The 15,773-nt window shown below is 44.3% G+C and overlaps 1 protein-coding gene across 1 annotated transcript in view; it reads left to right on the top strand.

The window, feature by feature from the left end:
- The window catches only part of LOC110317351 (sulfotransferase 6B1-like), an 18,860-nt gene extending 4,040 nt beyond the window's left edge, over positions 1 to 14,820 (top strand). The window contains exons 3-6 of the mRNA XM_021191781.1: positions 2,580 to 2,706; positions 9,321 to 9,415; positions 9,713 to 9,899; positions 14,156 to 14,820. Of these exons, the coding sequence (XP_021047440.1) occupies positions 2,580 to 2,706; positions 9,321 to 9,415; positions 9,713 to 9,899; positions 14,156 to 14,289 (543 nt within the window). The 3' untranslated portion in view covers positions 14,290 to 14,820. The remainder of the gene's footprint in view (positions 1 to 2,579; positions 2,707 to 9,320; positions 9,416 to 9,712; positions 9,900 to 14,155) is intronic.
- Positions 14,821 to 15,773: the final 953 nt, after the last annotated feature.

The following is a 15,773-nucleotide window of genomic DNA, read 5'->3' as shown; positions in this document are numbered from 1 at the left end:
GGGAGAGGGGAGAGGGGGAGAGGGAGAGAGAGGGGGGAGAGGGAGAGGGAGAGATAGGGGGAGAGGGAGAGGAAGAGGGTTAGAGGGAGAGAATATCTAATTCCAGTAACTGATGATATTCTCAAGCAATCATTATCAGCTGGGAAGTTTTGTGTCTGTCCCACACATATGACACCCGTGGGTCACAGGCCATTTGAGCAAAGACCCTGAGACTGAGACAGGTTCTTCTTCACCACTACACTGAAGGTGCACCCTTTTTGAATGGCCCTGATGGGAGGGAACTGAGCCTCTTTCCTCCTCCTCCAGAAGACAGGAGAGATATTAAATGACTCAGCAAATACTTTCTTATCTAAGTCAATTGCAGGTCCCCTGGTTGTCCACTGAAACACAAGCTGAACACCTTGTTCCCATCGGCTCATGACACAATGCTGCATATAATTAGAGGACCTCCTCTGTGGATGAGCTTGTGGGTTAGTCGTGAGGGCCTGAGAGCCAGCTGAGCTTTCGTCCCTCTAAATGTCCCCACCCCCAAACCTCTCAGATTCGCTAAGCCTTTTGCTCTGCTTTTAAAAAAATATTTCATGTATATGGGTGGTATGCTTTCATGGGTGTCTTTGCACCTCATGTGTAGCTGATATGTGTGGTTGGGAGGGCAGAAGAGAGGGTTGGAGTTACGGACAACTGTATTTACTTCTTAATCTGTATTTTCCCTCACTCTCTTTCTGTTAGGAAAATCCATAGTTTGAAATTTATATTTTGTTATTCATTTTATGATGCTTAACCATGATTGTACTTTTGTTATTTGTGTGTGTGTGTGTGTATGCACATGTTTGTGCCCATGGTCACCTAAGGCATTGGATTCTCCCTGGAGCTGGAATGATGGGCAGCTGTGAGCTGCTCAGTGTGAGTGCTGGGAACTGAACTGGGATCCTCTGGAAGAACAGCAAGGGCTCTTAACCATTAAGCCTTCTCTCCACATCCCCATGATGCTTTAGCTAATGTCCCTTTCCCCGGGTCTACTAGAGTACCTCCCTGGCTTTTCTTTACAGCTCCCAACCTCCTCTTCAGGCTTCTCAGTTTACTCCAACATCTATAAAAACTGACTGCATTGTGTTCCCAAGTCTGTAAGGCAGACACATGTGACTCCAGGGCTCCTTCGGAGACTTGCTTCTCTGTCACACAGCTGTGCCCGTCTCCTCAGTGCAGGACTCAGGCTCTGCTACTTTGTTCCACTTTGGAGATTCAGAAGCGAGTTCAGCGAGCCTTGGGTTTCTGTGGTTCTGCTCTGGAAGCCTGGCACAGTAAGAGAAGGCCCGAGGTCTGTGAGGTTGCTTTGTATTAGAGTGTAAGCTAGGAGTGTCCTGGGTGGGGCTGGGTAAAGGTTGTTCTTCATTCCTGACACATTGACCTTTACACATCTCTCAAGTAAAGCAGGACCAGCATTCATATGGATCACACACACAACATCTAGGCTATGAACATGCTACTGAAAGATAGCAGTGTGTTAACAGCAAATTCTGCCTTCTTTAGGTAAATTGTGTCTGTCCCAACTATCGTTACAAATTAGAGAACATCTTGTTCTTAACCTATGTGCTGTTGACTATGACCAGAAAGGCTCCATTACCTAGCTTCTCCTATTGATCTCTGGAAGATTCTTCCTGTTCCTTTTGTAGTCCTGTCTTCGAGCTCCTACAATGCTCCATTGTCAAGAGAACATTTGATTGTCTGCCTGTCAGTCAACTATACACTGAGAAAGGGCTCAAATCCTTCCCATCTTGCTAGTTGATACACCCTTGGAGCCAAGTCACTGAATATTTTCTGGTATTCAGCACACATTGAATACATGTTTGTGGACTGAATTATAGTTGCAGTATTCCTAGGCACTGGGAGGAAATCTTAGATGTTCTTCTTGGCGAAGAATTAAATTGTCAAAAAGGGAAGTTCCAGACCTTAGTTTTCCAATAAGAGTAGTAGACAGTTTGGAAAAAAATCTTGCAGTGTGCAAATGTTATCTAATATATAGATAACAAAAAGTTGTTTTGCCTAACAATGAACAGAGGTTTTTCTGTGCCTGGCTCTAAAAGACAGGACCACACTTAGTAAATGGTTTAGAAAGCTGTCCATTGGGCTGAGAGCACCAGTGGTCACTGGTGGCTGGTTTAAAACACAGCAAGCTAGGCCACCTCTAGGACCTCTGGAATATAAATGTCTTTATTAACATTCTTCTTGCATGAGTCTTAAGCACACTGCGTTTCCAGAGACTGAAGCATAGGACCATTTAGTCATCAGCTAATGCTGGAGAGAGAGGGGGGGAGAGGGAGGGAAGGAGGGAGGGAGGGAGGGAGGGAGGGAGGGAGGGAGAGAGGGGAGGGAAGGAAGGAAGGAAGGAAGGAAGGAAGGAAGGAAGGAAGGAAGGAAGGAAGGAAGGAAGGAAGGAAGGAAGGAAGGAAGGAAGGAAGGAAGGAAAAGAAAAAGGTAGAATTTGCATAGGTAAGTTTTACCTGCAATTTTCTTTTGGGAAATATTTTGTGTTGTGGCTATTTTCATCCTAGGGTAAATTGTTTGTATTTTAAAACCAGATTATCTACATCGTCAGAAATCCGAAGGATACAGCCGTGTCCATGTTTCACTACTACAGGGACAACCCCAATCTCCCTTCCATGGAAACATGGGCTGCGTTTTTAGAGCTGTTCCTCAAAGGAGATGGTAAATATAGCAATCGTCACCTTCTTATTTTAAATTGTGTTTGTTTACTCTGTGTGTGTGCATGTGCTCTGTGTACTATGTGTGTGTGTGTGTGTGTGTGTGTGCTTATGCACTGGTGTGTAGAGTCCTAAGGCTACCTTACTTCCTTGAGATGAGGTCACTGAGCTTAGAGGGGGCTGGCGTCTAGGGACCTCAGAGCTCCTCCTATCCCCACCTCAGCTGGGCAGAGGTCACTGCCTGGCTCTGGATAGGCTCTGCTGTCTGCCTTGTAACCTAGATGCTGGGATTCAAACTCAGGTCCTGGTATTGTGCGCAGCAATACTTCGTGAACCATCACCCAGCCCTGACAGTCACCTTTTAAAATTCATTAAATACACTGAACTTTCTCACCCAAAATGAAAGCTCACTCCCACCTTTTGATGGAGCCTAATAGCCGATTTCCACTCATGCTCTGAAGAGCATATTCTTAATCACTTCACAGTCATTCTTATGGCCTGTGGGGAGGAGCATATTTGTGAGCTACTTATAAAATCTTCAAAACAGAGATTAATTATTTTTTCCTTAATTCTTTTTTAGTTTTTTTAATTTTTAATTAAAAAATTAAATCTTAATTTTTTCATATACCACCAGAGTTTGTTGTTTTTTTGTTTTTTGTTTTTGTTTTGTTTTGTTTTGTTTGACCCCATGCAAGGTAATGAGATACTCAGTGGAAGATAGTTAGATATCACAAACAAATAAAATACATATGCACACATAAATCCTCCCAAAGACACCAATGAACAAACCATGAGCAAGCTGATTTCATGAAAGGTAACAGGAAACAATTGGTCATGGAAGCAGTGTAAGACTTGGTTTGACAAAGCGCTCAGGGCCCCTGGTCCAGCCACCCCACCCCGCCCTGCCCTACCCTGCCTTTTTTCCTCTCCCTCTGACTCAATGGTGTTAGGGGGAACCTTAAAAATTTTTAAACACCCCCCCCCCCAAGACAAGGTTTCTTTATGCAGCCCAGGCTGTCCTGGAACTCACTCTGTAGACCGGGCTGGTCTCAAACTCAGAGATCAATCCGCTTGCCTCTACCTCCCAAGTGCCCAGCTGAAAACTCAATTCTTAAACAAGTATTAAACAAGGACAGTATGCTAATGCAGTGAAGAAATTAGGAGACAGGAGTTTAAAATGCCGAGTGCTTAGAGAACTCCATCGCTTTTGTGTGTCCCTGTAATCTTTCCTAGTTATGCATTTAGTGAACAACTTTCACTTAAAGAATAAGTCGCAAAGATTTGACAGTCTAAAAGCCTGGAGTATCTGACTTTCTGCTAATGCCCCACCCCCACCCCATCCTGGGCTACTAACTTTGGTCAAAGAATCTATTTATATATTACTTTTTTGAGTTTTAAAATTTTTTAGCGTTTGAGGATTTCACCCTTGTGAATAATGTCATTAGACGGTGTCTGCTCCCTACTTCGCCCCCATCTCTTCCCGTTATCTCTAGCCCTGCTTCCCCCTCCAACTTCATGCACTTTCCTTTGCACCCACCGAGCCCTACCCCTGTGCATACATTGCCAGTGCTAAGTGGACACATTTTAAATTTTGCTGCCGGACTCTCAGCAATCCCAGTTAGTTTTTGTGAGGCTGCAGCAAGCAAGCCTAGCCTTAAACTGAGATCGACACTGACCCCCCCACCCCACCCCACTCCACCCCACCCACACCCCTGCTTTGGGGACTGTGCAACTCAACTCCTTTCAATGTAGTTTCCCCCTTAACAAATGCCCCACATCTAGCAGAATCATGATGTCGCAGGGCTGCTAGGTACTTTATATGATTCAAATACACACCTGGCTTTTATGTGACTCCCACAACCTCCCAAGAACGCTGTAGGCTAAGCTTGAACATTCCAACCCCGACCACAGATTCATTAACCTCACACGGCCACACACACCCCACACCGGTTCATTCTTATCACTGTGTGATTCCCATGTGACAGACACTTAGCTAAGTGTTAGGTAAATATTACCTTATTTCACCCTCACCAGAACCTCGGTGGTAGGTGCTATTATCCTTAGTTTACAGCTCCAAGGGGTGACAAACTGGGGATGCCAAATAACTCACCCACAGATACATAAGAAATAATGAGTAGAACCAAGATTTAATTATTATTCCAAAATCTTTCCCATTACCGTGGTGCCACAATGTGTTCAGTGTAAAAGGCTGCCTGATCATCTTCTAAATATTTAAAGACGGTCAGCATGCCTCATTCTGCCCCGACTCTATCTTTAGAATAAGCAGAATCTAAACACACAATTTTTTTGTTTCGGAACAGACCCCAAGTCTGCTTTTTCTCAAGAGGAGACATGCTAGTTTTTGCTTCCTACTTTGCAGACTGCGGCTGCCTCCCCTCTCACTGCCTGTGTCTGTTATGATTATGACTGCCCCCAGAAGGTGAAACACCCGGGCGAGGAAGAGGAGCCAGGGCAGTATTAGGGTAACCCCTGCTCCTCCTCTTCTGCAGTTTGGCTTTCTCTGGGCATAGCCACACAAAGGGCCGGGCCGGGCCGGAGTCGCAAGGCTGATGCGTGCTGGGGAAATGTTCAGCCAGCCAGCACCTCGCTGTTATAGCAGACTGCCTGGGAGGAAAGGCAGAGGATGGTTGGGAAAACACTCCAGGCATTTCTCTTACACCTTGGGTGAATGAATAGATACTTAGTTGTAATGGGATCTCATTTATAATGGCTCTACCACGGGATTACGCCATCCTGCGTCAACCCTGGGTATGTCATCTTGCGTCAGCCCCGTCCTCCCCGTCTGTCATTTAAAAGCTTTATTTGAATGTGAGCAGCAACTTCGCCTTTCCTATTTGTAAGTCAGAGCACAGACATATAATCCCAGCACTTGGGAGACTGATGCACGAGGAAGACTAGGGGGTTAAGATTATCCCGGGCTACACACCAAGTTCAAGGATAGCATAGGCTACATGACACCATCTCAGGGAAAAGACGTCATCACCAAACAATGGAAGGGTAGCGACAGAATCGCTGGGGCTGCTGTGCAGATGCATACATGCATGGGTGTGTTTCACATGCAAGGGGGGGTTTGAAGGACTCTGAAGACAGTGTTACTTCTTTTGTGGTACACCATCCTGAGCCACTTTGGACAGCCCAACAACTATTTAGTGCTTCACCTACAAAGAAGACTAACAGAACGGCCCACCTACAGGATCGTTCAGAGTTAAAACTGGAGTACTAGCCTCGGGACACTGCAGAAATCCACCCAGCAATTCTACTAGACACGGAAGACTTTCCAGTAGCTTCACACAGAGGCAGGCGTGCATCAAGGAAGTTATTTTATGATGGAGGTGCTAGACTATCCTGGGCTGGGTTTCCTATGTACACTCAGCTCCTGCTTATATAAAAAGGCAGGAGGGTAAAGATACAGCCAGACATTTATGTAATTAATCATCTACTTTACCTTCCCAGTAGTACTCTGTCAAGTTAAACAGTAACTATAAATTATGCTCTGATGATATCAAGCCACATTAATAGCTCAATTAAGCTAGTATCTGAACATTGGACTCATTTTTACACTTCTATCTCCCTTTCAAACCTTGTATCAGAGCTGTGTATTTCCTAGGCATTCCATTCTGGAAAGTTTTGCTTTGTAACACAGTGGCTGTATTTTCGGAGAGATTTCTAGACACTAAGAAATGCATTATAATTGCTATCCGGCAGAAGGCAGAAATGGCTGGCGCATAGGACTGAGCATTAACATAATGCATGTAGGTGGGCAGGGAGCCATGGGGTCACAGGTTGGAAACACATATCATGAGTCTACACACAGAGCTGTAAAGTCCTGTGGCAGCACTGACAGCAGCAGGAGAGAGAGAAGATGATGAAATGTTTTCCTTCAATAATGAGTGGCTTTTTCTTCTTTTGTCTATTGAAATAAGCATTAAAGTAGCAGGGGAGCATTACCAGGGAGACATCTGAGTGAGCCAGGGAGAGGAAAGCAGAGACAGGAAGGGCCAGTAGGGAACTGTAGGAGCTGTTCAGTAAAGCCATCACAGCTGTCGCAAGACAGGGGTAACACGGATGACTGTGATAGACGGTCAGTGTCCTCAGTGACCTTGGTAGCGTGATCAGGTTGATTGGAGACTGGGGGTTGGGGGGGGTTCTATTCAAAGGACATACCATCTCAAGGAAACTTGTGTTCTATAGGAAGGGGGCAGAATTCTGGAAGTTTCTAGTGAGCAAAGTTTCTGACTTACTTTTCAAACATATAGATTGGGTGAGCCTGAGCCAGCTCTGCTCATAGGCATTCAGGAGAAGAGGAGTTTTGGTTGGTAGGAGAATACAATCCAGGCATGAGCTAAAGGCAGAAGTGGGGAGAGAGGACTCAGTGACTTTAAAGATGAGGGGTAGGCAGAAAAGCAGTTCCTCTCAAAGAAGGACATGTCTTTATTTTAGGAACTGAATTTTCTTTATAGTGAAGGGCTGTTAATGACTTGGAAAATGAGGACTCATGATTTTAAATGTAACTCAATTTGTCACTTGAAAAATCTAACCCTTTAGGGATTCCTCTGCGTGCAGTCATAATGTGCTTTCTCCTGCTAGCCAGGAAGGCAACATAGCATCTCGATTCTTTCAGCTGCCCTCTGACCTTTTGGAGAAAGAGGGAATATATATTCTTCTGTGACAAGTAGAACAGCTGCTTTTCAAATTATGAGCAGCCCAGACTCTGAAAGTCATTCTTAAATGCACATTGCAATTCATTTCTTTCTGAAAAAGCCGTAATGGGCAAGGTTGATTCCATTTAACCAGTGGCCACGACTCTGAGCCTATTGCTGTCACTGGCTGCAGGAGCGGGCCTTCTCTGTCAGTCTGAAGGCTTCTGGCAGCATCAGAGCTATGGACGATGGCCCCGTGTGGGCCCTGTGGGTATTGGTAGGAGGCAGAGGGGGCAGACCTACTTTAGTCTGAGACTCTGCTGATTTGAGATTATACTTTGCCCCTTAGGGCTACATGAAAGAAAAAGCCTTCCTTCTGTAGGCGTCTGAGTCTGGGAAAAGGGCGGGTACTCTTAGACATGCAATCCTCCACTGCCATGGTGGGCATTTGGGCAATTCTGTGATAAGATATTGGGTCAGACTCCAGAACAACCTGAAGAACTGATAAGGAAAAGCTAGCAACTCTTTGAGGAATTTACTATCTATTTCTCTGGGGTGCCTGGGTAGAAGGCCAACTCTGTGATGGCATCATGGCAATCCCAGAACTTCCTGGTTTTAAAAAAAAAACACAGCAAAGCAAGAGAGACTCAGAAAGACAAACACCATGTGCTTCCTCTCCTAGGAGGAATCTAGACTTCAGAGGTGAGTGTGTGTGTGTGTTTGTGTGTGTATGCATGTGTATGAGTGTGTATGAGTGTACGTATGCAAGTAAAAAATAGCAAATAATAATACTGTATGTGTATGAAAAATCACAATGAAATGTTATTGTGTGAATGAATTAATTAATAAAAAGCAATATATATGTACTTGCAATTTGTTTCCTCAAAATCTGAAATCACCAAAAATTGCAGTTGGTTAATGAGGTAATTATATTGCAATAATATGCTATCATATATAATTAATTCCAAGCTTTCTTATTCAAAACATCTCATGCAGTGTCTAGCAGGCACTTGGGGTTTTCTAAACGCTTGTGTTCTGAGTGATCAGATGTCAGGAGCTCTCCACGCCAGTGTCTTCAACACAGAGGGCACAAGCTAGAGTTTGAGTTTGGGGTGATACTGAGCCCTGGAAGGATGTGTTTAAACTTATTCTGCTTTATAAATAGTGTTCAATTGAGTTGGCGTCCAGAGATGACTAAAGCATGCTTTGTTTTCTAATCATCGTTGCTAGGGAGGCGCACGGAATGACGTTTTTACTTTTGAGACTTGGGAAATTTTCTAGGCTATCATTTGACAAGGAAATATAGTGATGCTCTCAACTGCAGAGACATTCCTAAGGCTGAATTGATCTGTCTAGAATATTCTCAAAATTTATTATGCTTTTAATTTAGTTTAAACTTTTAGCCAATAAATAGTAATCATCTGAGTTGTTAATAATCAATAATCATCATAAGATCCTTTTTAAAAACAAAGTTTTAAAACTGGGCCTGGTAGCTCCTGGTTATACTCTTAGCACTTGAGAGGCTGAGGCAGGAGAAGTACCATTAGTCTCAGAACTACCCTGGACTCTGTAGTGAGCTCATAGCCCAGGGAAAACATTTATAAACTTTTGTAATAGAAACCTGAAATTATGAATGACCTTTAAAGAAAATGGCTGATCCTTAATGTTTCCTTAGAAGAGCTTTAAAAGTGCAGAATGTAATTATTGAGAAAAACGTTCACTTTGATTTTGTTGCTACTTTTCATGGTGATAAAAACTATTTACTAGAAATAAGGGAAAAAAGGCCCACAGGACTGTGAAGGTGTGGCCTGAAGCAGCCACTCCTTGGGGTGAAGTGCAGTGAAATAGAATCTTTTGGGTAGTCTCTCTCCAGACTAGTGGGTGAGTGCGGAGGCAGCCAGGCCAGGCCTGAGAAGCCATCATTGTAAACAGTAACTATAATGCACTTCTCTTCCAGTTGTGTATGGTTCCTGGTTTGATCACGTTTTGAGTTGGGAAGAACACAAAAACGATAAAAATGTCCTATTCATCTTCTATGAAGAAATGAAAAAAGTAAGTCTCGAGCAGCTTAGCTGCTGACACCAAATTAAGTGAAAAATCACCGAGTGTGGTGGTGGTGTCATTTTGTACCAGCGATGAGCATCTCAGCACTCGGGAGGTAGAAGCGGGCAGATCTCTGAGTCCAAGGCCAGCCTGGTCTACAGAGTGAGTTCTAGACCAGCCGGGATGCCCGAGAAACCTCGCCCAAAACAAACAGAATAATGGATGAATTTCACCTTAAAATCCAGAGGAATGAATTGGTATGCATTTAAGAGGCACACTTACTCACTTATCTTTCTTTTCGCTCAGGATTTTGTTAAGAGCCTAAAGAAAATAACGGCTTTCCTAGGCATTGATGTGAATGACAGCGAGATGGGTAAGATCGCTCGGAGTACATCGTTCAGTGAAATGAAAAGTAATGCTGCCAAAGAAAACTGTGATCCCAATCACATCATCTGTGCCCTCACGTCCAACAGGAACCTTGTGTTCAGAAAAGGTGTGTGAGCAGGAGGGGCTGCTGGGCAGGAGGGGGCTGCAGCTGAGGCAGGAGGGGGCTGCAGCTGAGGCAGGAGGGAACTGCAGCTGAGGCTTTTGCTGCGGATCGGATCCTTTGGCTCTCGGTTTCTAAAACAGGTTCTTTGCTCCTCTGGGAGTCAGCCAAGAAGACTGAAAATCCTGGAGAGAACATTGTGCCCATACTGAGCATGTGCAGACTTCCATTCTCATTGTTTCCTAGGCAACAGCAAAGTCCCCACTATGTATGTGGTGTTGAAGTTGTAATAAGTAATGTAGAGACAGTGGATGGTAATGGGAGGGTGTGTGAGGAGGTTATGTGCAGGTTTTATATAACTTAGGTGCCATTTTGTACCAGCAATGAGCATCTCAGAATGTTGGAGACTTAGAGAACTCTGGAACCAATCTCCTCTGTGTACAGAAGGATGGCAACAGTTACGTTTCAAGCCTTCAGTGTGTATAGAAATACAAGAAAGAGAATTAAATCTCTCCCAATAAGTCTCCAGATTTAAGTTAGAAGCAAGTAGGAAATATCTAGAAGAATCTTTAAAAAAATTTTTTTTCATGCAAGAGTATTCTGTCTGCATATATATCCGTACCATGTGGATACATTTCCCAAGAAGGTCAGAAGAGGGCATTAAATCCCCTAAAACTGGAGTTAAATAGTTGGTTGTAAACCACCATGTGGGTACTGGGAATTGAACCCAGGTTCTCCGTGAGGAGCCAGTAACCTTAACCTCCAAGCCATCCCTGCAGGCCTAGAACTGTTTTGAAGTGTGTAAACTTTTATCTAGCTATAGGAGAAATGTTTTACAACGTACAGAGGCAAAATGTTTTAAGTAAATATGCACACCTGATTCTTAACTAAAAAGCAAATGTCTATTCTCCTTCTTGTGCCAAAGGAATATAATCAATGCTCCCACCAAGCAACTATTTGCCAACTCATGTGTAAAACAGATATTACCCTAACTTTTCAAATTTGCTATTGTTGAAGTTTAGTCTTATTTATGCAGAGTCACAAAACCAAGGCTAAGAAATGAGGCAAGCATTCAATTCAGCAAGTATTAATAAGCTGTTAATTCTGGAACTAATATGCAAATAGTGAATAAAACATAGCATCTCTCCTCCAGAAATTCATGTTCCAGACAGGAATGCACAGTGCCAACAGCAGGCATCTGTGACTATGACTGTGGGTCGGGGTGTGGGGGCAGAGTCACATGCCTCCAGTAAGGGAGGAGATCCTCTTCCAGGTAGATCCGGGACTGGAAGTTTGAGAAGAGGTTATGAATATGGTAGGTGAGGAAGGCTTTCCAAGAGAGCCAATGCCAGCGAGGGGGCAGGGTCAGAACCACAGGGAGAGCCAATGCCAGCGAGGGGGCGGGGTCAGAACCACAGGGAGAGCCAATGCCAGCGAAGGGGCGGGGTCAAAACCACAGCTGGGTCACTTTGTATGAGCTGGAAGACACAATAGTGTGCTGTGATGCAGTGGGCCTGTGCAAAGCACAATGAAGGAGAGAAGATATTGGTGCCAGAGAGCTTAATCTTCATGAGAAGCTTTCCCTCCTGTCCCCTTCTCTCCACTCGTCCCCTCCTTGTCCCTCCCATTAACTCCTCTACTCTCCCTCCCCTCCTGTCCCCTCCTCTCCACTCCCAAATCCTCCCATCTCCTTTGATCCCCTCCCACCCCTTCCCATGCCCTTCCCATCCTCTTTTGTTCCTGGTTGAAGAGGAGACCTGGCACAAGCAGGTCTGTGTGCTATAGTGGCACGGGCAGAGTATAAACATGCTTAGAAGAGAGTGAAGTGAGACAGAAGAACCGAGCAAGATGCCATAAACCGTTTAGTCACCCCTGCTCGCTTGACAATTAGCTGGGAAGTCAGTCAGGGAGTCATTGGCAGCTTGTGTGACAAGGCAGAGTCTCATCTGGGTGCGAGCCAAGAGCTGGAGTGAGAGAAGACCCTAATACCCACGAGAATGAAGCAGCCCAAGGGAACCAAGAAAAGATTTGGGCCAGAATTAGACAGAAAGCCAGGGCCAGGCACGAGTGGCAACCTGTCAGTTCTTCACGGGCTCTGAGCAGTTTCCACAGTAGTGTGTGCATGGAGATGGTGGGAAGGCTTGACAAGAGAAAAAGAAGAGCAGAGAAGAGCACTCTGCACGAGTGTGTGCACGCTGCGTGTGCAGAGGACAGCATGGTAGGCTAAGGCAGGCTGGGATGGCAAGGGGTTAAGAAGTGTTCTGGAGAGGAATCGAAGTGGGACAGACCTTTACAGGGTGCGCGCGCGTGCGTGCGTGCGTGTGTGTGTGTGTGTGTGTGTGTGTGTGTGTGTGTGTAAGTGAGGCAAAGGAACAAAGAGGAGAAGGGATCACAAGAGGCTGAGTAAAGAGAGGGGGGATGGGCTGGAGGCCTCATGCCCATGTGTTTTATTACATAGTTCTTTGAGATTCCTCTTAACCAAGTGTCTTAGTCAGGGTTTCTATTCCTGCACAAACATCATGACCAAGAAGCAAGTTGGGGAGGAAAGGGTTTATTCGGCTTTCATTTCCATATTGCTGTTCATCACTGAAAGAAGTCAGGACTGGAACTCAAGCAGGTCAGGGAGCAGGAGCTGATGTAGAAGCCATGGAGGGATGTTCTTTACTGGCTTGCTTCCCCTGGCTTGTTCAGCCTGCTCTCTTATAGAACCCAAGACTACCAGCCCAGAGATGGCACCACCCACAAGGGGACCTCCCCCCTTGATCACTAATTGAGAAAATGCCTTACAGCTGGATCTCATGGAGGCATTTCCCCAACTGAAGCTCCTTTCTCTGTGATAACTCCAGCTGTGTCAAGTTGACACAAAACTAGCCAGTACACCAAGCAATCATTGCTCATTGCTCTCAAGTCTCACCCCATACACGAGAGAGAGAGAGAGAGAGAGAGAGAGAGAGAGAACCCCCCATGATGGTTATTTTCCTGACCTACTGTGGTTGTAACCCTGGCGAACATCCCCAGATGAAACTCTATCCCCACTACATGTAACTAACAGCATGGAAGGTCCACCTGTGTATGGTTTCTTTGCACTGGATGTGAGTGTGGAAGACTGGCTTCTGCTGAATACATCTACTGTTGACATACATTTATACACACGAAATAACGTAATCTTTAAAATAACAACATCAGTTACAAGAAAACCAAACCAAACCAAATGGTGAGCAAGTTTTAGTACACAGACCTCAGTCTTCTGAGTTCAGATTCACGATGTCTTTCTTAATATGATCTCAGTATATTAATTTTCATGTGGGCTGAGCATGATGGTGCACATCTTTAATTCCAATACTCTGGAGACAGCAGCAGGCAGATCTGAGGCCAACCTGATCCACAAAGTATGTTCTGAGCCAACCAGAACTAAGGAGTATGGCCCTGTCTAAAAATATTACAGATGTGTTTTTAATAAAGTATATAAAATGTGAAGAAAGGAGCCATTCTTAGAACATCATGCATTTCTTTTCTGGAGGTGACACTGTGCTGTGTTCCATGGAGTCACGTGTGTCTTCTGAACACATGACATAAGATGTCCACTCTTGATTACACACAAAGAGTACATGATATTCCCCCCAGCTTGAGAGAGTTTACAAGCTAATCAGAAACAAAAGACCACGGAGAACAAGTGTAACAGTAAAGTAATGTGCCATTGGCCCTAGGACAGGGAGGTTCCAGGGATGGAACCTGAGCCCCAAGTTTGACAAGGGAAACATATTGGAAGTGAGGAAGGTAGTTCTGAGGGGCTGAAAAGAAGGATTTTTTCAAATTAAGAGAAGCTGGCAGACTATGCACATTCATCACCAAACGCCTTGTATTGAAAACTTCTGTTTATGTTCATTGTTCTCCACTGTTCATTCTATAGAAAAGACATTTCTGAAATTAAGGTGAGCTACCCATTCCTACGGTGTATTCTCAGACCAGCTCCTGCTGTGCAAGCTCGCAAGGAGGCAGATAAATGAACTACCTTCGTGCTCACACTACCGGGTCACATTTAGACTAAATCGTCCTGGCCTACTCCAGCAAAAATATTTATTTATTTTAAATCTTTCTCTAAATAAATAGTTATAAAGTGTGGGAATTAATATGCAGCCATCACAGAAGTAATCACCAGGAGAGACCAAACACTACCACTTGATTGCAAAGCTGGCAGATTGCTTCCGTAAGTGTTGTGAGTGGAGACTGACTCTTGCGTGATCCATTTCCCGTCTTTCCAGGAGTGGTGGGTGATTGGATAAACTACTTCACTCCGAAGCAGAACAGAGTCTTTGATGAACTATTCACGGAGAAGATGAGAAACAGTGACGTGGGGAGACGCTTGGAGGAGTATGCGCAACTGCAGAATGCATGAAGGAGTTCGCGCAATCGCAGATGCATGAAGGAGTTCGCGCAATCAGATGGGATGTGAAGTGGATTTCATTCTCTGCCGCTTGACGCTGGGGAAACATGTAAATATGCTTTATTGATGTGGAAAGCAGATAGTTCTTTCCGTGAAAAAGACGTACTTCAAAAATGTGTCAAAAGCGGCACTCATGAGACTATTATCGTCGTATTTGGTGACAGCAAAATTATTAATAAAAGGGGGCATAAAATTCTCTAGTCGTTGAACTCTGTTCAGTTCATTTTCAGCGAGTTCAGTGAGGCCCGGGCTGGTTCCTATGCAGATAGAGCGATTATTGCAAATCCTCCATGAGATGCTCAGACGTGGAAAGGAGGAGAGGGATTAAGCTACATACCGAGAAAATTTTATTTTCTGCCTTTTTAGACAATCACGGCCTGTATCTTAATGTTTTGATTTCAACATTTCTAAGTGTCTGTGAGAAATACTTTTCGAAATCACAATAACAACAGATACCTTCCTATCAAGCTGGAGAAACCCAATAGCTGGTTTCATTCATTGATGAACGTGGTTGGGCGTGCCTGCATTTTCTTAATGTTACAAATTATAAATTTTCTCATTTTACAACTTTGAAAATGGATTTTTCCTGTTAGGTTTCTATGCTTCTGATTCTTTATAGTATTTTGAGTAGGCATGCTCTCTTCCAGACTGGATCCTAACACTAATCCAGACTCTGCGGCTCTCTGGAAGGTGTATTACCCTATGCCTTCCACTAGAGAGCACTGTAATGGAATCTCAGTGAACTTCAGTGTTCACCCACATAATTCTCAGTACAATTCACTGTAGTAGAATCTCCTAAGGCTTGCTGGGAAGTCAAAATTGTACGATGATTAGCTCCTAATGCTGAACTCAAAGCGGGAGGTTGATTTGCTGAGAATTTTATACCCTAGTGTATTATGTACCTATGTGACTGTTTAGTGACAAATCTGTTGGGGTCTTTTATATATAGTTGATAATTCTGCAAGACATTCAGTTTGTATAAATCTTCTGTGCACATGCATTTGTTACAAATAAAGAGCATTCTTTTTGACTTTGTGCAAATCTTACCTTCGAAATAACATTTCTAACGGTTTCTAGTGTCTTTAACCACATACCTTCTTCAAGTAAATAAAGTTATTGAAGGTCAAAGCAGGGCCACTGGTGCAGCTTTCTCACTGGAGCTAGGAGGACACAAGGCAGAGCTGACTTCACACCTGCTCTTGGTGACCAAGGTGGGCGAGGCCATCAGAGTCAGGCTCAGGAGACAGATGAGTCTGAGAGGGAAGAAAGGAAGTCCCATGAGGGTGCAATATCTCCTCAGAGCACAGAATGGCCCCCCGAACTAAGATAAGACAAACATCTCATGGCATTTTACACTTCGTAATGTAACATTGGTAAGCTGTAATTCAATTTTGGTAAGAATTTGGGGACAGTCAGTAACCAAGGATGTAACCAAG

The sequence above is a fragment of the Mus pahari genome, chromosome 2 (assembly GCF_900095145.1).
Source record: "Mus pahari chromosome 2, PAHARI_EIJ_v1.1, whole genome shotgun sequence".
Lineage (NCBI taxonomy): Eukaryota > Metazoa > Chordata > Mammalia > Rodentia > Muridae > Mus > Mus pahari.
Note: the sequence above shows the minus strand (reverse complement) of the source record. Positions and strands in the feature narration are given on the sequence as shown.